The sequence below is a fragment of the Lontra canadensis genome, unplaced genomic scaffold (genome assembly GCF_010015895.1).
Source record: "Lontra canadensis isolate GAN:19392208 unplaced genomic scaffold, GSC_riverotter_1.0 scaffold20, whole genome shotgun sequence".
NCBI classification, from domain to species: domain Eukaryota; kingdom Metazoa; phylum Chordata; class Mammalia; order Carnivora; family Mustelidae; genus Lontra; species Lontra canadensis.
The window spans coordinates 22,738,125-22,760,766 of record NW_022631014.1 but is presented as its reverse complement, the minus strand read 5'-3'; the positions used below and the strand labels follow the sequence as shown (position 1 = coordinate 22,760,766).

The 22,642-nt window shown below is 39.2% G+C and overlaps 1 protein-coding gene across 7 annotated transcripts in view; it reads right to left on the bottom strand.

Moving 5' to 3' along the window:
- CNOT10 (CCR4-NOT transcription complex subunit 10) overlaps positions 1–22,642 on the bottom strand; it is a 71,316-nt gene that overhangs the window by 40,141 nt on the left and 8,533 nt on the right. For all 7 annotated transcript variants that reach the window (XM_032861300.1, XM_032861296.1, XM_032861298.1 and 4 more), the window contains exons 2-8: positions 18,709–18,803; positions 17,254–17,415; positions 12,264–12,414; positions 8,241–8,383; positions 4,259–4,345; positions 3,527–3,610; positions 1,246–1,363 (exon numbers count right to left, since the gene is read on the bottom strand). In XM_032861300.1, the coding sequence (XP_032717191.1) occupies positions 1,246–1,363; positions 3,527–3,610; positions 4,259–4,345; positions 8,241–8,383; positions 12,264–12,414; positions 17,254–17,415; positions 18,709–18,803 (840 nt within the window). The remainder of the gene's footprint in view (positions 1–1,245; positions 1,364–3,526; positions 3,611–4,258; positions 4,346–8,240; positions 8,384–12,263; positions 12,415–17,253; positions 17,416–18,708; positions 18,804–22,642) is intronic.

The following is a 22,642-nucleotide window of genomic DNA, read 5'->3' as shown; positions in this document are numbered from 1 at the left end:
GGGTCAGGTCATGATCCCAGAGTTCTGGGATGTAGTTACCCGTCTGGCTCTTTGTTTGGCAGGGGGCCTGCTTCTCCCTCTGCCTGCCACTCCCCTTTGTTGTGCTCAATGGCTTGCTCTCACTCTCACTCTCTGACAAATAAATAAAATCTTAAAAAAACAACAACTTTCTAAATAGAGAACAGATAATGATAATTACCTTAACTTTATAGAAATTTTTTTTTTAAGATTTTATTTATTTACCTGACAGACAGAGATCACAAGTAGGCAGAGAGGCAGGCAGAGAGAGAGAGGGAAGCAGGCTCCCTGCTGAGCAGAAAGCCCGATTCGGGGCTCCATCCCAGGACCGTGAGATCATGACCTGAGCCGAAGGCAGCGGCCTAACCCACTGAGCCACCCAGGCGCCCCTATAGAAATATTTTTGATATAGTTAATAGTCTAAAAAATCATCATATGCTCACAGCTTTTATGGGAGAAAAGGGAAAAATAAAAACGTTATCATCTCATTTCCTTAAAAGATTTCATTTCACAAAGTAAAAGCCCAAGGACCTTATGTCCTGGACATAATTTGTTGGCTGGTATTAAAAAATGAAATGAGGGACACCTGGGTGGCTCAGTTGGTTAGGCGGCTGCCTTCGGCTCGGGTCATGATCCCAGAGTCCTGGGATCGAGTCCCGCATCGGGCTCCTTGCTCAGCAGGGAGCCTGCTTCTCGCTCTGCCTCTGCCTGCCAGTCTATCTGCCTGTGCTCACTCTCACACTCTCTCTCTCTCTCTGACAAAAAAATAAATAAAATCTTAAAAAAAAAAAAAAAAAGAAATGAAAGAAAGCATACGTGAAGTGAAAGAAAAGTTTACTTTTAGAAGCTTGGAAATAAATAGGGGTACCTGGGTGGCTCAGTAGGTTAAGCATCCAACTTTTGGTTTTGACACAGGTCCTGGGATCAGTCCAGCCTCAGGCTCTGCAACCAGTGGGGAGTCTGCTTTTCTCTTTCTCCCCCCCACCCTTCTTTTGGCCCTCCCCGTGCACACTCCTCTCTTTCTAAAATAAATAAATCTATCTATAAAATAAATAAAGTAGAAACAAATAATAGAATAAGTTCTAAGAATTTTTTGCAGCAGAAATAATAAAACATTTCATTTTTAAAAAACTAGCAAAAATCATACTGAAGAGCACTGTAGGAAACAAACAACAAAAGAGAGAAGAGCCAGGAAGACAATACTAGAATTTCACAATTTTCTTCTACCTGTTTTCATGAATCCTGGATGTTCAGCAATGTTTGAACTATTTAATAGCTTCACAGCTTTCCGATAATTGCCTCTTAAGTACTCAAAATTGCTTTTAAGAAACAGAGAGGGCGCAGACTGTAAAGAAAATATAAGTTGCTTATATTTTGTTTTCAGATGTCTATTGTGAGATAATAATCATACTGCTGTATTGGCATGTATTCAAGAGCATAAATGAATCATTTAAGTCATGCTCACAAAAAACTGTAGCTTCACAATTTTTCATTGCTTTCACGTTCTAAAAAATTAAACCTATCAGAGAGCACCTTATCAACTGAATTAAGGGTCTGCCTAAAAAAATACATACAGTATATATGGATAAGAATACAGTCTGCAGATCATCAACAGACTGCCTTCATCTATTATACTACTAACTGGAAGCCAATTTAATTAGGTTCTTCAGTTCAATGAAGGTTTAGAAAGACGGGAGGTCTCCCTTATTTTTTAGGGTAGATGCACATTCATCAGAACCCAAAGGGATACAAATAATCCAATGCCTTTCCAGATAGAAAAAAAGAAGTATCATTCTATTGATGAAAGAATTACCTAACAGAATGCCTTATTTTCGAGAGCTCATCTTGCTTGTGACAAATTTCACATTTTGGATGGCAGACTACATTTCACTTCCCCTAAGAATCCTCCCAGTGGAGGATCATCTGTATCATACCTATTTATTTACTTTTTTACTTTTTAATTTTTTAATTAACATATAATGTATCATTAGCCCCAGGGGTACAGGTCTGTGAATCACCAGGTTTACACACTTCATAGCACATACCTTCCCCAACGTCCATAAGCCCACCACCCTCTCCCTACGCCCCTCCCCCCGGCAACCCTCCGTTTCTTTTGTAAGATTAAGAGTCTCTTATGGTTTGTCTCCCTCCCAATTCCATCTTGTTTCATTTATTCTTTTCCTACCCCCCAAACCCCCACACTGCCTCTCAACTTCCTCATATCAGGGAGATCATGTAAGTGTCTTTCTCTGATTGACTTATTTCACTAAGCATAATACCCTCTAGTTCCATCCATGTCGTCGCAAATGGCAAGATTTCATTTCTTTTGATGGCTGTGTATCATACCTATTTAGAATGCAAAAAGCATGCATAGATCTACAGACTGAACATTCATCTAGGAGGACATCAGGGATCCTGATTTCATCATTTATTCACTTTAGCTTAGCTATAGGCTTTTCTTCTAAGTCCTTGTCATGCTTTGCTCTGCCTCCAGGTTGAGGAAACAAGGGCTTCCAAAGCTTATTCCAGGTAGCAGTACTTCCTCCTGATTTAGGTATTACTACTACCCTGCATTACAATTATTTATGTTCCTGTTTCTCTCTTCCCTGTGGCTACAGCTTCTGTTAAGGCAAGGATCAGGTCTTTTATCTCAAAAAGATTTGATAATGGTTAGCTGGCTAATTAGGTTTTTCCCTCTTAGCCTCAAGTCTACCCTCCTCAGACTTTGGCTACAATTTGTTCTCAAAAATCACTTGAGTACTGACCCAGTGACTAATGTGGACCCTGCCTAGGATTTCTAGGGTCACTTTTCCTGAACCATTTCTACTACAAACTATTGTTTGTAGTACAAACTACTACAGTACTTCAAAACCAAACTATTTCTCTTTATGACTTCATACTTAAAATATTAACAGTTTTCCCAAAAGCATCAAGAATGTTCATAATTCTTTCTCCTCCACCATCTTAAAAATTATGTTATCAGTGGAGGAGTGGGGTGGAGGGAGTGGAAGGAAGGAGTAATTTTATCTCAAATATTCTAGCAGCATTAGTCAAACTGAAGGTACTATCAAGCCAAAGATCATTTGGAAGTGGCAGGTTTGGGATACAGCTGAACTGTATGTACGTCTTTAATAAATATTTTGGTATAAACTAAAAAAACCCGGAAGTGTCCAACAGTAAATGTTTACGTGAATTGTGATAAGCCATTTCCAGAATACTAGATAGCTATTTAAGATGGTGGTTTTGAGGGCTACACACCAAGATAAATGCTTGCTATAATTGTAAGTGAGAAAAGTATTAAATTATAGCCACAGTATGATCACCACTTTACATCCCATTGTCAAGCTCTATATCTAGTGGTATATATATATATATATATATACAGTATAATAGACTAAAATAAATTATTTAAGACTGACAAATACCTACTATCCAAACAAGAAAGTTTTAGGACATAAAAGTTACAAATTTGAAAAAAAAAGAAAAGAAAAATTAAGAGGAAACTTACATTTCCAGCTGTGTTCATGACTGACTTGATTTCCCTTTTGCATGCTTTCAGGGACTTCATTTGGATATAAGCTCTTACTTTATACTGTCAAAGGAAAATGCTAGTATGTGAGAACTGTGATGGATTTACATACGCTGGAAGTTTTACTTTCTAATTAAATGAAAGTTCAAACCAACCTGTTTACAACAGTTATTTTCAAAAGCAAGTTTTAAATTATCTTAAATAACCTATTTTTCACTATACTCTTAGAATACATTCTAAAAAACAAAAACAAAAAACATGGTAGAATAAAATTTATACTTAAATTCCAAGCAAAAACACTAAAATTTTCAAAAAAATTTATATTTTAATTCCATATAATTAACGTACAGCATTAGTTTCAGTGCACAATATAGTGATTCAGCAATTCTCTACTTCCTACCATTTTTTATCCACACCTGACTAATTAAGAATTAATTTTAGTAGTCTACAAACTGGTTTTATCATCCAATACATTCCTCGGCCATTTCACTCAATCTTTCCTTAAGTAATTAAAAGAAAAGATGCTGTATTATCATTTTAAGCAAATACAATTAGAAGGATAAATATGCTTTTAAATTATAATACTTCAGAGCCAAACAAACATACATGCCTTGAATTATTTACTGCTTTCAATGATCTATCATATTCTTCATCATTCTTAATTATTAGTAAATATACGTGATGCATAACCTCTCTTAGAATTTATGCTACCTGATGTATCTTTGATTTTGCAGCTTCTATTAGGGCTCCACTTTCAGCTTTATGATTTGATCCGTCTTTGTTGGTGTTATTACCAGTCTGTAGGGTGGTTAAACAAAGTTAATCAAAATTAATTAAAAATTTTTTACCGTAATTTAAATCAGTGATTTATAAGTGAGCTGACCTGAATCACCTAAAACATTTTAAAACTACAGAATCCCAGGTCTTACACCCAGAGATTCAGATGTAATAATCTGGAGCAGGTAACAGGAAAAAAAAATTATTTAAAGATTTTATTTACTTCACAGAGACAGTGAGAGAAGGAACACAGGCCGGCAGACTCCCTACTGAGCAGGGAGCCCTTACACGGGGCTGGATCCCAGGATGCCCGGTCTCGGTCAGGACCCAGGTGAGGACCCAAACCAAAGGCAGACACTTAACGTCGCACTCCCCCTTCCCTTTTTTTAAAGAAAACTCTACTTTTGAGAAACTCTCACTGAAGATAATGATATACCAGGTTTAAAAAGCATGGATATTACTCAGGCAAACTCAAGATTATCTTTCTGAACCCAAAACAGATGTCATTTCCTTCTTTATTTTTTAACTTCCTTTTTTTTTTTTTCCTTTTAAGATTTTATTTATTTATGTGTCAGAGAGAGAGAGAGAGAGAGAGAGAGACAGAGACAGGGCACAAGCAGGGGCAGCTTCAGGCAGAGGGAAAGGGAGAGGCAGGCTTCTCATTGAGCAGAGAGCCAGATGCAGGGCTGTATCCCATGACCCTGGGATCATGACCTGAGCAGAAGGCAGACGCTTAACCGACTGAGCAATCCAGCAGCCCTTTTCTAAACTTTTGATGTTTACATTTTAAAAAAATGTAATGATCGGGTGCCTGGGTGGCTCAGTGGGTTAAGCCTCTGCCTTTGGCTCAGGTCATGATCTCAGGGTCCTGGGATGGAGTCCCGCATTGGGCTCTCTGCTCAGCAGGGAGCCTGCTTCCTCCTCCTCCTCTCTCTCTCTGCCTGCCTCTGCCTACTTGTGATCTCTCTGTCAAATAAATAAATAAAATCTTAAAAAAAAAATTCTTAAAAACAAAAACAAAATGTAATGATCAATGTCTACATTTTTTAAAAAAGAATTTATTTGGGGGGGGGGGGTACCAGGGAGAGGAAGGAGAGGGAGAAGCAGACTCTCCACTGATGTGGGGCTCAGTCCCAGGACCCTGCGATCATGTCCTGAGCCAAAGGCAGACACTTAACCAACTGAGCCACCCAGGTGCCCCCATGTCATATAAGCTTTTTCTTATATAAACACTGCCAACATCATACACTAGATTCCCAGTAATATCCCAAATCCTTCACAATGTGACCAATATTTGAGTTGCCAATCTCATCTCCTGATCTCCTATACCTACATTTTTCAGGTATACTATGCATTTCAGATTACCAGAAATTCCTCCAAGTACCACTCTCACACCTTCTGTGATGTTTTCTCTGCCATGACAGTTATTCTGCTCCATCCTTCTGCTTCTGACTAGTTGAATTATATTATATTACATCTTTCAAGGCCCAAATCAGACATCCAAACTTCTCCAAGATAATTATTTATTTATCTGAGGAGGGAGGGCAGAAGGAGAGGCAGTGAGAATCTCAAGCCAACTCCACACTGAGCACAAAGCCCTACATGGGGCTTGATCTCATGAACCTGAGATCATGACATGAGCTAATATCAAGAGTTGAACACTCAACCAACTGAGCCACCCAGGCACCCTTAAAACTTCTCCAAAATCATACCTACCCGCCTTCCTCCCAGTGCCTGGAGAAATGCTGCCCCATCTTTCTCCTCTCACACAAAGTGTGAACTACAAGGTTTTTATTTTTGTCACTTTAGTATCTAGCAAAGGACACAAGCATCTGCTGAACAGAATTATATTTTTATCAACTCATTCATAAGTACTGAATATAAAAACAAAGTATTTTACCACACCGTGTTTAGGAATAATGCTAAGATGATTTAACTCAGTTCTTTTCTATCCACATCTGTTAAATTGTAAAAAGTAATGCTAATGTTTATTTTTAAACTTAAGAGAACTTACACAGGTAGAAAGAAAGGTACTATTAACAATCTGTTTTCTACAAATAATCCTTTTTTTTTTTTTTAAGATTTTACTTATTTGAAAGAGAGAGTGGGAGAGCACAAGCAGGGGGAGCAGCAGGAGAGGGAGAGGGGCACCTGGGTGGCTCAGTGGGTTCAAGCCTCTGCTTTTGGCTCAGGTCATGATCTCAGGGTCTTGGGATGGAGTCCCGCATCGGGCTCTGCTCAGCAGGGAGCCTGCTTCCCTCTCTCTCTGCCTGCCTCTCTGCCTACTTGTGATCCCTCTCTCTGTCCCCAGTAAATAAATAAAATCTTTTTTTTTTAATAAATAAAATCTTTAAAAAAAAAAAAAAAAAAAGGAGAGGGAGGAGCAGACCCTGAGCAGGGAGCCTGATCGGGCAACCGATCCCAGGATCATGACCTCAGCTGAAGGCAGACGTCCAACCATCTGAGCCACCCAGGAGCCCTACAAATACTCCTTTTCTAACAAAAGGGCAGGAACAGAAAGAGAGAATGACCATCCCTTGACAATTAGAGGACAAGCAAAACAAAAAACAAAAGGGGCACCTCATGGTGCCCACCTCTGCTTAGTGGAGCATGTGACTCTTGATCTCAGGGTTGTGGGTTTAAGTCCCATACTGGGTGTAGAGATTACTTAAAATAAAATCTTGAGGCACCTCGGTGGCTCAGTCAGTTAAGTGTCTGCTTTTGGCTCAGGTCATGATCTTGGAGCCCTGGACCAAAGCCCACACTGGGCTCCCAGCTTGGTGGAAACCTGCTTCTCCCTCTCCCTCTGGCCCTCCCCACTGCTTGCATGTACACACTCTCAAATAAAATCTTCAAAAAAAAAAAAAAATTAAAAATACAAATAAAATCTAAAAATAAAAAACCGATAAGAACTAAGAGTATTCTTAATGTACACCAAATCCCTTATTCCAGAATATATCATAAATATGCACTTCTAAAGAACTTAAATGATGAATTTTTCTCTAGTGAAAGCTGCCCTGTCTATCCAAATTATGAATTTCTATTGTCTTAATTCTACTCTTTACATCCAGTAAATTGAACATTTCACCCGTGAAAAGATGCAAACACACTCCCTTAGTAAGTGGAGAAATTAAGACCACTATGAGATACTACTTTACATCCATTAGGATGGTTACAATGGTTTATTTATTTATTTATTTATTTGACAGACGGAGATCACAAGTAGGCAGAGAAGCAATTAGAGAGAGAAGAGGAAGAAGCAGGCTCCCCGCTGAGCAGACAGCCCGATGTGGGGCTCGATCCCAGGACCCTGGAATCATGACCTGAGCCAAAGGCAGAGGCTCTAACCCACTGAGCCACCCAATTCTTCTGATTTTTTATTTACTACAAAAATTTTTAGGGGCACCTGGGTGGCTCAGTTGTTAAGTGTCTGCCTTCGGCTCAGGTCATGATCCAGAATCCTAGGATAGGGCCCCAAATCAGGCTCCCTGCTTAGTGGGAAGCCTGCTTCTCCCTTTCCCACTGCCTCCCCACCCCCCTGGCTTGTATTCCCTCTCTTGATCACTAATAAATAAAAAAATAAAATCTTAAAAAAATATATTTTTTTTAAATTGAGGTATAATTGACGTAAACACTATCAGGTATACAACATAATGATATTTGTATATATTGTGAAATAAATAAGTCTAATTGAAACATCTATCACTATACTATACACAATACAAAAGGTTTTTATTCTTGTACTGAGGACTCTGAAGATCAATTTGCTTGGCCATTTTCGAGTATGTAATACTACGGTATCATTAAGAATAGTGGTCATTCTGTATTGAATTACATTTCAATAAAGCTGTTAAAATATTTAATAACCCAAAAATATTAACCATAAATTTTAATCTGATCACCTCAGAACTCTTACCTCATTCTTCCCATTTTTGTTGTTGCTGCCTTGTGAAATCATTTTTTCTAGGACAGCAAGAAGATGCAAAGCTTTCTCAGCTTGATAGGTTAATATATATAGGTCTACAAGCAAAAAACACACTGCTTGGGCAAATTTTTCTTCTGGGGGAAAAAACAGGAAAAGAAAAGTTATAATCCAAAGTGAAGCAAACATTTCAGACCACTCCTCCTCAGAAAGTTCTAAAGAGCAAAGACACTTAAGTCTTTATTTAAATGAATGTTCATCACCTAGAGCCGTGCATGGAACAACTTACAATACCAACAATGCTATTCTATTCCGCATCTCAAGGCCTCTCGTTGCAGTGACAGATACTCCCTTGACAAAAAGTATCTACCAAACACCAACGCATCAAATGAGGAGTATTACTTTAGGTAGAAGGAAACCCTAATTCCAGTACCCACTTAGCTACTTACTAGGTATGTGACCTCTACATATCACTGAGCTAATTTTTAGACCTCAGCTAGCAGACCTATAAAATGGGGAGAATACTTCACCTGCCTGAAGGCAGGGGGGGGTGAGCCAGATGATCTTCTGAGGTCCTTCCAACTCTGAGGAGGATTTCAAAGGAGGAAGAGCCCAAAAAGAGAGGAAGGGTAACCAGTTATGTCACACTATTTTCCTTTCCTTTCAGAAGAAAAAATAAAAAATAAGGTTTAAAAAAGAATGCTAAAATCAAGAACAGAAAATTTCAAAAGCCCTTAAGCCTCCTAACAAGTCCTCCTGATTCCATTCTTGCTCTTACACAGCAACAGAGTGGATTCCATTTAAAACTAAAATCAAGGTGGTCAATGCACAAAGGGCCAAGGGCTTCCCATCACTCTTAATACACTAAGTCCTTACCTAGGCCACAGGACTTTACCTGTTCTGCCCCTGGCTACTTCCGACTTCATTTGCTTCTGTTCTCCCCACCTAGCTCTAGTCACAATGGACTTCTGCTGTTCCCCTCTCACCAAACTTAAGGTCATCGCAGGTTCTTTGCATAAACTATCACCTCTGGCTGGAATGCTTTCCCCCTCAAGAGCCATGTGGCTCACCTCTTCTCTTCACTCAGGTCTCTTTTCAAATACTGCCTTATCTCAGGCCTTCCCTGATTGACTTATCTAAAAATGATGTTCCCAATCCATCTCCAATCTTCTTACCCAATTTTAGCTTTTCTTCGTGGCATTCAGCTACCTCATAATTTATATTTATTGTGTTGCTCTCCCATTAGAATATAACCTTAATGAGGGTCAAGACTTTATTTCATTCACTGCGTTATCTTTACATCACAGAACAATTTTGGTCCACAGTACATGCTCAATGAATACATGTTGTAGAAGAACCAAGTAGTGATATTTTTATACTTTTTTTAAAAAGATTTATTTATTTTAGAGAGTGAGAGAGAGCTCCCACACAAGCTGGGAGAGGGGCAGAGGGAGAGGAAGAGAGAGAATCCACAAGCAGACTCACCGATGAGCATGGAGTCTGATGCGAGGCTAAATCCCAGGACCCTGAGATCATGATCTGAGCTGAAACCAAGAGTTGGACGCTCAATCAACTGAGCTACCCAGGCATCTATCTCCCTAGTAACGTTTTTAAATATAACAATAACGGAGGGTGCCTGGCTGGCTCAGTTGGAAGAGCATGCAACTCCTGATCTTGGGGTTGTAAGTTTGAACCTCATATTGGGTGTAGATATTACTTAAAAATAAAATCTTTAAAAATAACAATAAAATAGGGGCACCTGGGTGGTTCAGTGGGTTGAGCCTCTGCCTTCGGCTCAGGTCATGATCTCAGGGTCCTGGGATCGAGCCCCGCATCGGGCTCTCTGCTCGGCAGAGAGCCTGCTTCCCCCCTTCTCTCTCTGCCTGCCTCTCTGCCTACTTGTGATCTCTGTCCAATAAATAAATAAATAAAATCTTTAAAAAAAACAACAATAAAATAAAAAAGAGCAATAATAATTTTCAAGGAATAAAAATGGATCTGAATTCTACCTAGTTGGTTGTTATATTCCATACTCAGCCACAGTATAGATCAACAGAATTTTATGAACTGTTCCAGAATTTCTAAAAACCAGCTTTATAGGGGCACCTGGCTGGGTGGGTCAGTTGGCAGAGCATGATACTTTTGATCTTGGGGTAGTAAGTTCAAGCCCCACTTAGGTGGAGATTACTTAACAAAAAACAGAAGACCTCCCTCTCAGCTTTATAGAAAAACATAGAAGTATAATGCTGATTTCCAGTTTTATAGGGAAAGGTCACAATTTACACCATCTTCACCACTGGTGTTTCCCTACCCAATCTGTCCAGCCACCATGGCCTCAGTACAGAAGAGGAGCACCGTGAAAATGCCTCCCTAGAGTCACAGTAAGCACTGTTCAAAGGCTGACAGCAAATAGGGATCTTCTAACTCTTCCCAAAGTCCCAGAGAGAAGCCATCACACTCTACTTCTTGTCCTGTGGCGGACCACATCAGCACTCAGGTGTTTAAAATAATCAGGAACTGGCATTAGTGTTTTGAATTTAAAAGAAAGTAACATGGAGAAAAAGACAAAAATCACAACTGAATTCTGCCTGCCTGTGGACTGGAAACAAACAGGCCTCTCTAACAACCATTTCCTGAACCTGGCTTTGCTGCTTTATTTGCTCCCTCTTTGTTCCTTTGCCCTCACCTTTCTTACTTCACTTATTCAAGGCTAGTAACCGTAAAATAAGTAACTTAAGATACCAAGAAAACGAGCATAGTCTGTACTATATATTCTATGATTACCCACAAAAATGTCAGTAAGGCAATGAAAAAATATTTCACTGTCCCTTAACATCCCTGAACACGCCTTAATATACTGCTCAAGTAAGAATGGATTCGGTACACTAAGTGGTGTTTAAAGAGCAGAGAAAAAACATGAAGTCTTTCCAATCAGAAACATAATTTCTAAGTTGTTTTTTTTTTTAAAGATTTTATTTATTTATTTGACAGACAGAGATCACAAGTAGGCAGAGAGAGAGGGTGAAGCAGGCTCCCTGATGAGCAGAGAGCCTGAAGTGGGGCTCGATTCCAGGACCCTGAGATCATGACCTGAGCCAAAGGCAGAGGCTTAACCCACTGAGCCACCCAGGCACTAAGTTTTTTGTTTTGTTTTGTTTTTTAAGATTTTATTTATTTATTTGACAGAGAGGGAGAGAGAGAGATCACAAGTAGGCAGAGAGGCAGGCGGGGGGGGGGACAGCGGTGGTGGTGGTGAGGGAGCAGGCTCCCCGCTGAGCAGAGAGCCAGATGAGGGACTCCCTCCCAAGACCCTGAGATCATGACCTGAGCTGAAGGCAGAGGCTTAACCCACTGAGCCACCCAGGAGCCCTCCCCCTAAGTTATTTTTAAAAACTGAAGGGTGAGTAGGGGCGCCTGGGTGGCTCAGTGGGTTAAGCCTCTGCCTTCAGCTCAGGTCATGATCCTGGGGTCCTGGGGTCCTGGGATCAGACTGCCCATCAGGCTCCCTGCTTGGTGGGGAACCTGCTTCTCCCTCCGCCTCTGATGCTCCCCCTGCTCCTGTTCTCTCTCTTGCTCACTCTCTCTCTCAAATGAGTGGATGAGAGCTTTAAAAAAAAAAAAAAATGTTGAGAGATGGGGAGGAAATGCTAAAAGAAAACCTGGGTTCATCTAAAAGTGATGTCATTTTTTATCTTTTCTAGCTATCAAGAAAACCTGACACAGCTTTTTTTCTTTCTTTAAATACTAACAGGTAATTCCCTGATTTTGGTTAACTAGGTAAAAGGACCAGAGGCCACTGCAAGTATGAGAAGACAGGGAATTCTTTTTTTTAGAGGGGAAGAGGGGCAGAGGGAGAGAGAGAATCCCAGGCAGGCTCCATGCCCAGTGCACAGCCCGATGTGGGACTTGATATCACAACCCTGAGATCAAGACCAGAGCTGAGATCAAGGGTCAGACACTTAACCAACTGAGCCACCCAAGTCCCCCAAAGATAGGAAAATTTTTGACAGAACATACCAAAAGGTTCTATGAACTGGTAAAGTTTTTCACCAACTGCTATCGCTTCTGTGTACTGCCGCAGATGATAAAGAATGACTGCCTGATTATAATACAACATGCTGTTCTCCACATCATCTAATCCATCCATTTCTTCAACAGCCGAGTGGACCTATGAAACAAAATCAACAAAGAATATGTTCTCACACAGTAAGAAAATAAAGAGCAAAAGTGAAAGGATCTATATGAACAAACGGAAACACAGGCCATTTCTTACTCTGAATTTTTCCATCTTTTCTACAGGACCTCTAGATTTTAATTATTCTCACATATTCAAAATTAGTTTATTCATAATAAAATTCCATTAAGTAAAACATTTTCGTGGACTTTAGTACCTAGCACAAAGCAAGGCTAGTCTCTTCCTTGCTACTGTGACAGTATCATCAATGTTTTAACTGCCAGCATGGCTTCCAAATTAGTCTCCCACTTTTTAGTCTCTCTGGGAGTGGGTAAAACTCAAAGACCTTTCCTGTACGCACTATGTTATGCGCTATGTATACATAACCTTGGTTTCATTTTGTAAAAACTAAAGTAAAATTTAAACATTAATAGACAAGAGCTAACTACTTAACTACGTGCCAGGCCCGCTGTGTTAAACCTTTCATAAAGAATACCTCATTTAATCCACACCATACCTTGAGGACAGAGAAATTATTATCATTTCCATTTTATAAATAAGGAGACCAGCACAAAAAGCTTAATTATCTTGCCTAAGGCTTTATAGCTAGGAAGTATATTTTCTGATATTCCTCTTATTTTCAGGTTTTGTTCCTATAACTTAAAAAAAAAAAAATGTTTGAGGTAATAAACAACAAAAATAGGCTTTTAATGGCTTTGCTAAAACACTAACATTTACATCTGATCTGATACCAGAAAAAAAAAAATCACACCACTTTGCATTTTAAAGCTAATGACTACCTGCATGCTCCCCAAGCTGAAGCAATAGGCTTGCAAATTGTTGTTTTTTTTTTTAAAGATTTTATTTATTTATTTGACACAGAGAGAGATCACAAGTAGGCAAGAGAGGCAGGGAGAGAGAAAAGAGGAAGCAGGTTCCCTGCCAAGCAGAGAGCACGATGCGGGGCTCGATACCAGGACCCTGAGATCATGACCTGAGCCGAAAGCAGAGGCTCAACCCACTGAGCCACCCAGGTGCCCCTAGGCTTGCAAATTTTAATTAAGTTTTGCAAACACTTTGTAATTTCACTTAACACACAAAACTGGAAATCTATCTGTATTAAAACCAATTTTTCTCTGCCACTGGTAAGATTGGAATAAATTATTGTTTTAAAGATTTATTTATTTGAGAGAGACAGAGTGCACGTAGAGGAGGGAGAGAGGAACAGCGAAAGAGTCCCAAGAAGACTCTGAACTGAGCTTGGAGCCCTACATGGGACTTGATCTCACGATCCTGAAACCACAACCTGAGCCAAAACCGAGTCAGACTCCCAAACAACTGTGGCACCCAGGTGCCCCTAAAGATTGGAACAAATTATTGAGTAATGTTAAGTAATTAATTGTAAGACTGACACTTCCCTATATCAAGCAGTGAGAGTATGATATACATGATGAACTTAACTTTGGTTTGGCTGATGGCAAGGAACCAGAAGGTTCATGATACAGAGTAATTTGTAATCAGACACCTGTGACTTCAGTCATCCATATGATGAGCTTAAATGTTAACAACTGGTCCTCTCTGACCACAAGCACTTGCACCTCCATTAGTTTGCAGTCTGTATAACCTTCGCTTACCAAGTCACAGTCTTGAAGTGACTAAAAATAGTCTCTTTAGAGAAAACTCAATTTCCAAAGAAAAACAATTCTTGCTGATGGTAATATAATGGAGAGAGAATGAACTAAGAAAAGGTTAATTCTTAGCCAGAAAAGAGGGGTCTGGACAAATTAAGGAATTCTGGATTAAAAAATGGTTGAACGTTCAGCTACATGAAATAGCCAAAGTAGGCAAATGAATAGACAAAGCAGATTACTAGTTACTGGGCACTGGGAGTTTGCTGTCTAATGGCAGGGATCGCTATGGGTTTGTTTTTAAGACTTGTTTTTTGTAAGTAGGGACACCTCGGTGGCTCAGTCGGCTGGGCTTCTGCCTTCAGCTTGGGTCGTGATCCTGAGGTCCTAAAGTCCCACACTGGGCTCCTTGCACAGTGTGGAGCCTGCTTCTTCCTCTGCCTGCTACTCCCCCTGTTTCTGTGTGCACGCAAGTACTCTCTCTCTCTCTCTCTCTAGCAAATGAATGAATAAAAAAAAAATAAATTCTTTCTTCTTAAAAAACAAAACAAAAAAGAAAAGCACAAATGGTTGAACATATGACATAAATAACAGCAACATTTTCTAGGACTTACCAAAAGCATCTAGTAATTGCTCCAGCCAGAACAAAAACTACTTGTTAAATGAGATAAAACATCAATAAAAGTGGAATAGGTTGTAAAGGTATGTAACTAGGCTGAGGACATAAGACTCTGAACAGAAGTGTGATTTAGAGAAAAGTAGGAGACACAGGTACAAATACTTCTAGGTTTTAAGAGAGGTGGAGGGCATGGGGGAGGGGGGATTACTGAACCAGCCTTATCAAAAATAAAAGCAAAAAGGAAAAAAGAACCAAGGCTGGTGAAAGGATTTCAAAACTGTTTTCTTGGCTTAATAAGAAGTCTGCAGGAGTCTCTTACCCTAAAAAGGGTTTTAAGGATGGAATAAACAGTCTATGGGGTCATAGGGTATGTGTACTAGATATCCACAAACATCATCTTTCCTTTGATTCTGGAACTCCAGATAAAGTCACAGTTACTAAGCTAGAGAAATACAGAAATGTGATGTCATATAAATGTGTGAAGAATGGGGTAGCTATGAAAACAGGCTCGAAAGTCAGATGGTCTGGGGGTGCCTAGAAGGCTTAGTCTGTAGAACATGTAATTCTTGATTTTTGGGGTCGTTAAGTTCAAACCCGCATGTAAAATTTACCTTAAAAAAAAAAAAATCAGGGGCACCTGGGTGGCTCAGTGGGTTGGGCCTTTGCCTTCGGCTCGGGTCGTGATCCCAGGGTCCTGGGATTGAGCCCCGCATCTGGCTCTCTGCTCAGCAGGGAACCTGCTTCACCCTCTCTCTCTGTCTGCCTCTCTGCCTACTTGTGATCTCTATCTGATAAATAAATAAAATCTTAAAAAAAAAACAACAAAAACTATATTCATTAAATAAAAAAAATATATATATATCAGAGGTCTGATTCAAATCTTGCTCCTCCCCTCTCTGGCTATATAAATTAAAATTATCAGGCTCCCTAAATCCCAGTTATACAACTGAGATAAAAGTACCTATCTTAAGGGCTGAATGTGAGGATTATTTGAGATAAAATATAAAAAGCACTTAACCTGGAATATTATTATTATTATTATTACTATTATTCTCATTTTCTTTTCTTGAAAAAGAAAGAAATTATATTTTAAAGTAATCTCTACACCCAAGGGGGGGGGCTTGAACTCATGACCCTGAGATCAAGAATTGCATGCTCTATGGATGGAACCAGAGGGTATTATGCTAAGTGAAATAAGTCAATCAGAGAAAGACAATTATCATATGATCTCACTGATATGTGGAATTTGAGAAACAAGGCAGAGGATCATAGGGGAAGAGAGGAAAAAATGAAACAAGATGAAACCAGAGAGGGAGACAAACCATAAGAGACTCTTAATCTCAGGAATCAAACTGAGGGTTGCTGGAGGGGAGGTGTGGTAGGAGAATGAGGTGGCTGGGTGATAGACACTGGGGAGGGTATGTGTATAGTGAGTGCTGTGAATTGTGTAAGACTAGTGAGTCACAGACCTGTACCCCTGAAACATATACATTATATGTTCATAATAATAAAAAAAGATTTGCATGCTCTACCAACTGAGCCAGGCAGGCACCTTTATTACTCTCATTTTCATTGAAGAACTGTAATAGAGTTGAAAAATTACTCCTGTAAAGAATTAGGAAGAGCACGAACAGGTTACTTATTTCTAACAATACCAAGTTTGGGTGATACTGCAGGGTAGCTTTACTCCTATAAAAAAAATTATAAAGGTCCTGAAGGGGTCTATATCACATATTAGGGTGATACTCTACCATACAGTGGTACTCATGAACAAGGACAAAAGCTCAAAAAGGTCTTAAGTGCTTCTACAGCATGAAGCAATAATTAGAAGCACAGGCCCTTGAGTCAAACAGGACTGCGTTGATGGAGCTCTCTTCATTTAAGAGATTTGTGTCTTTGGACAAATTATATAAGCTATCTGTACCTCAGCTTTCCCATCTGTAAAATGAGAAAAATTATAGTAGCTGTTTCATAGGACTACTGGGAAGAGTAAGTGACATGTTGCATATAAGGTTCTTGGCAGGGCCTTGTTCCATAATAAGCGATAAATGTCTGCTATCTGATCCTATCATCATCATCAGCCGTCTTGACTATCAAAGCTCTAACTCTGTGATCTGAGAAATGTTGCTGCTATGACCAATGACTAAGACAAACCCCAAACCATATATAAGTCAGAATATCTTCTATTTAATCAATTAATCATGCCTGATCCAATGTGCTAAAACAATCTTAACATTATTATAAATAATCTGATCTTTGCAGTTATAAAAAAGATAATCTCAGTAGCTAAGCTTTTCATATATTTCCACTTTAATTTTTTCTCAGAACTCCAAAACTCATTCAAATTTGGTATATTAGTCTATTCTGTTCAATTTAAAAATGCAACAGAAAATAAAATTATACAACATATCTTTCATTTCCTGGAATAATAATTTTATATAAATAAAACTGATGCAAGTGTTTTAGATACATTAGAAATTATGCTATCAGTATCAGACATGTCCTATTAATTTTCCTCAAGTATTTCTACTGGACAATTGAGAGACTACCACAGTACTTTTACAGCTAAATTCATTTGTGTATCACCTGATTCTTCAGCTGGTTAAGCGTTTGTCTCAAACTATCTGTTGTCGTTTGGTTATTTTTAAAAAACTCAGCCACTGCTGTATTCAAAATTATTTTATAATCATCTTTGTTTACTTCTTGTAGGCAAGCAAGATGTTGCAGACAGGCATCGTAATTTCCAGCCTAAAACAAACAAACACAAAAACAGACAAAATTACATATCAGCTTTAAAACTATACAATCATTTCCAAATATATTTCACTCTTCATTGTAAAAGTCTTTAAAGGGGTGCCTGGGTGGCTCAGTCGGTTAAGCGTCTGCCTTTAGCTCAGGTCACGATTCCAGGGTCCTGGGATCAAGCCCCGCACTGGGCTCCCTGATTGGTGGGGAGCCTGCTTCTTCTTCTCCCACTCCCCCTGCTTATGTTCCTTTTCTCACTCTCTCTCTGTCAAATAAGTAAATAAAATCCTTTAAAAAAAAAAAAAAAGAAAGAAGGAAACTGGGATATGTCAATTGTATCTCAATAAAGCTGGAAAAAGGGGCGCCTGGGTGGCTCAGTGGGTTAAACTTCTGCCTTCGGCTCAGGTCATGATCTCAGGGTCCTGGGATCAAGCCCTGCATCGGGCTTTCTGCTCAGCAGGGAGCCTGCTCACTGCACCCCGCCCCCCCCCCGCCGCCTCCTGCTCTGCCTACTTGTGATCTCTCTCTCTGTCAAATAAATAAATCTTAAAAATAAAATAAAATAAAATAAAATAAAGCTGGAAAAAAATTGCAGACATTTCCTAAGGCTCAAACTCAAACACCAATACTTGTATAAGACACATACATAGACACATAGGTATACCATACACCTCTATATATGCATAAAACAACATGACATACACAAATATATATATATATATATATATATATTTATATATAGGTGTATACTGCTAGTAGGACATAATAGCTGAGGCTAGCCAAGAAAGGTGATATGATTATTCTAATTTTTAATTTCCAGTAAATATACTTTGAATACCCAAGTATCAAATTCTTCTGCTTACATGTATATAACTTGAAAATTAAATAAGGTTTACTTTCATATAGTTTAATGTCAGAAAACTCAAAGTTTTGACAAGAAACCTTTGGAGTTCCATTTTAAAGCGTATTTGAGAAAAAGAATTGAACAAAGCAGTGAATTAAAAAGAATGACCCACATATTTACAAATCTAAGTTTTAAAGACTTAAAAAGGATTATGAGAGTAGAGTTAAACATGTTTATGAAAACACAAAAACTTGGTAATGGCTCCAATTACTCCCATTCCTTTTATCATATTTAAACTCTAATTTTTTAAATATTAAAACTAAACCTACTCCCTAAACTTAATTCTTGAATTACTACAGAACAAAAATTTTAAATTTAAAAAATTCACTGTGAAAAGATTCATATTCGACAGACCCTAAAACTAGAGCCGACAGAAAGAAACCACTGCTTACTGTGAAAGCTTGGAAAGCACTGGTGGACAACTCCTTCTCTTGATCAGTGATCCCAGAGGACTGATTTGTCCCTTCATGTTTCTCTGCTCCTTGATCTGCAAGCACAAAAGTTTCACAGTTGTTTAGAAATAAAGTTATACAGTGAATGTGCCCTAGTTTTCTTTTGTCTTCTTCCTAATGAAGTTGCTACAGTTGGGACTTTTTCAACTACGATGGCATATTAGTATTATAGGTGAGTTAGAAGCCACTCCTCCAAAAACTTAAAGAAATGTTTTCTTTAGCCATGGTCAAGCACAATGAAAACCCACCATTGCTTATGTAAAGATTACAGCTCTGTCCATCAGGACACTTGGGCTGAGAATGTTGTGTTCACTTAAAAAAGTTAGATCTGCCCCCCAGCAATATATCAAAGTCCTACATATTTCAGAAGCTTCGCTCCAGAGACAAAAGATTATAAATATATATACAATACCTTCAAAAAGTTTATCATCCAGTTGGAATACAGTAACATTTAACAATTAGAAAACTACTTTGATAAGAACTCATAGTTAATTTCTAGGTCATAGGCTTAAGAATCCAAAAGCCAAGATTAACACATTTAAAAAGCTTCCTTAACATGATTAAGTATCCATATACCTTCTAAGATTAATGATTACTGCGCCACAATTCAGTACTTCAAAATTAGATATTTTTTATTTGAAAACCAAATTCCAAAATAAACATAAAAATCTCCGCTAAATCAAGTTTCAAACTACTCGAGTTCAATACTTCTAACTGTTCTGACAAATGCTTCAAAACAAACAAACAAAAAAACCCCAGAACTTTTTCTGCAGTGCCTTGGTGGCTCAGATTGAGTGTCTGACTCTTGGGTTTTGGCTCAGTTCATGAACTCTGGGTAGTGCGATTGAGCCCCTCATTGAGCTCTGTCTGACTGGGGAGTCTGTGGGAGATTCTTTCCCTCTCTCTCAAAATAAATACATCTTTAAAAAAAAATTATTTATTTGTCAGAGAGAGAGCACAAGCAGGGGGAGCAGCAGAGAGAGAAGCAGGCTCCCCACTGGGCAAGGAGCCCGATGTGGGACTCAAACCCAGGACCCTGGGATCATGACGTCAGCAGAAGGCAGACACTCAACCCACTGAGACACCCAGGTATCCTGAAGAAATACTTTTTCTTTCACGCAAGAAGCAGCATCATTGATCCCAACATTTGTGAGCACAATGCAGTCAAAGGATCACATCTCTTCTTGTTCACAAGAGATCTTTCTGGACTAAGCCTCATCTACATACTGTGGCAGAGATTTTTAGGGAGAGGGGCTGGCAGAAATCTTTCTTTTCCTTGGGATTTGGGGCCTTGATGTCAGATAACTGACAAGAACCTAAACCATAATATCACACTCTGGAGACAGCATCATGCTTATCCAGTTTTCACAAACTTTGAAGTTTCCTCTGTAAAATTACATGTAGTAGCCACAAAACATAGTTTCCATTCAACACTAAGAAACATACCTGAGCTCTTAATTACTCTTTAAAGGAAAGGAGACAATAAAGTCATAAAAATTAGTAAGAATAAATACTTCCACGTAACCACATCTACAGAGCTAATAAAAATGCAGCATCTAGGGGTGCCTGGGTGGTTCTGTGGGTTAAGCCTCTGCCTTCAGCTCGGGTTGTGATCTCAGGGTCCTGGGACTGGGCCCCGCATCAGGCGGGGAGTCTGCTTCCCCGTCTCTGTCTGTCTTTCTGCCTACTTGTGATCTCTGTCAAATAAATAAAATCTTAAAAAAAAAAACCACACACAAAACACTCCTCATTCTTGAAAAAAAAAAAAAAATGCAGCATCTAGCCTATCAAGGGACTGTAAAAAAAGTTAAATCCTTTAAATCTTTCAGCCTTTTTCACATTTATTCAATGCCGTAATAATAAAGACTATGGGAACGGGAATTGCAGGGAAGGGAGGAAAGATAGCACCTTGAGAAGGTATAGCCAGCTTTAATGCCATGGATTATTTTAACTTCATTTAATCTTAAATTACTCATGATATTCCTGCTTTTCCCTGAGGTACTAAACTCAAATTAAAAGTTGTACTTAGTCAAGATCAGTCTTTAGAAACTGTCCTCTACAATTTACAAATATTTCCCACTTAGAAAACTCTCTTTGGGACGCCTGGGTGGCTCAGTGTTGGTTAAGCATTTGCCTTCAGCTCAGGTCGTAATCCCAAGACCCTGGATTGAGTCCCACATCTGGGTCCTTGCTCAGCGGGGAGCGGGGAGTCTGCTTCTTCCTCTGCCAGGCTCTGCCTGCTGTTCCCCCTGCTTGTGCTCTTTCTGAAGGAAGGAAGGAAACTTTCTTTTGATTTAAAAAAAACCACCAATCAACTTTTCTAATAATTTTTTTTGGATCTTTTTATTCTCCAACCCCCTCCCCCAACTTTTAATTTTGAAAATTTTCATAACTTTTTTTTTTTTTTTTTTTAAGATTTTATCTATTTAGGGCGCCTGGATGGCTCAGAGGTTTAGGCCTCTGCCTTCGGCTCAGGTCATGATCCCAGGGTCCTGGGATCGAGCCCCGCGTCAGGCTTTCTGTTCAAACGGGGGCCTGCTTCCTCCTCTCTCTCTGCCTGCTTCTCTGCCTACTTGTGATCTCTGTCTGTCAAATAAATAAATAAAATATTTAAAAAAAAATGATTTTATCTATTTATTAGAGAGAGAGAGAAAGCAACCACAAGTAAGTTTTGGGGCAGAGGGAGAAGCAGACTCCCCAGTGAGCAGGGAGCCCTATGTGGGAGTTCAATCCCAGCACCCTGGAAAAATGACCTGAGCCAAAGGCAGACACTTAACTGACTGAGCCACCCAGGTGCCCCAGGTGTAGACATTACTTAAAGCATAAAATCTTTAAAAAAAAAAAAAAAAAAAGAGTAAAGACACTGTTAAATAGTTTTTTCTTTAGAAAGTCAATGACAATGAGTTACTGTTAACCTGTTTTCACAATACATCTGTTTAGCAAAACTTTTATGTATACAATAACAGTAAGGATCAATTACTTTATTTATTGACTATTATTATTATTTTTTTTAAGATTTTATTTATTTATTTGACAGACAGAGAGATCACAAGTAGGCAGAGAGGCAGGCAGAGAAAGAGGAGGAAGCAGGCTCCCCCTGAGCAGAGAGCCCGATGCGGGGCCTGATCCCAGGACCCTGAGATCACTACCCGAGCCGAAGGCAAAGGCTCTAACCCACTGAGCCACCCAGGCACCCCGACTATTATTATTATTTTTTAATATTTTATTTTGGGGACACCTGCTGACTCAGTTGGTAGAGCATGTGACTATTGATGTGGGGGTTGTGAATTCCAACCCCATGCTGGGTGTAGAGATTACTTAAAAATAAAATCCGTAGGGGCGCCTGGGTGGCTCAGTGGGTTAAAGCCTCTGCCTTTAGCTCAGGTCATGATCCCAGGGTTCTGGGATTGAGCCCTGCTTTGGGTTCTCTGCTCAGCAGGGAGCCTGCTTCCCACCCCCAACCCCCACCCTGCCTGCCTCTCTGCCTACCTGTGATCTCTGTCTGTCAAAGAAATAAATAAAATCTTCAAAAAAAAAGGAGTTTAAGTTTCTACTTTCCATCATTATCCTTCAGGAACTGTAAAAGCCTCCTACAATCTTCCAAGCAAAGAGAGATGCCAACTTTAATATAATAAACAAGCTAGACTCTAAGGCTGACAAGAGACTCTGAAATTGTCATTTCTACAGATATTTTGGAGAAATCAGTGCAAGAGGTAGCCTTTCCCAAGGCTACCAACCATTATTTTATCTGCACTTTTACTTCAAGATAAAACTTTAAAACAAAAATACTCCAATGGGTTTACTATTTTTATCTTCCTTGTTATCTTTCTGCACCTTTCAAGTTTTCCATATGGAATGGGTGTTACTTTCATAA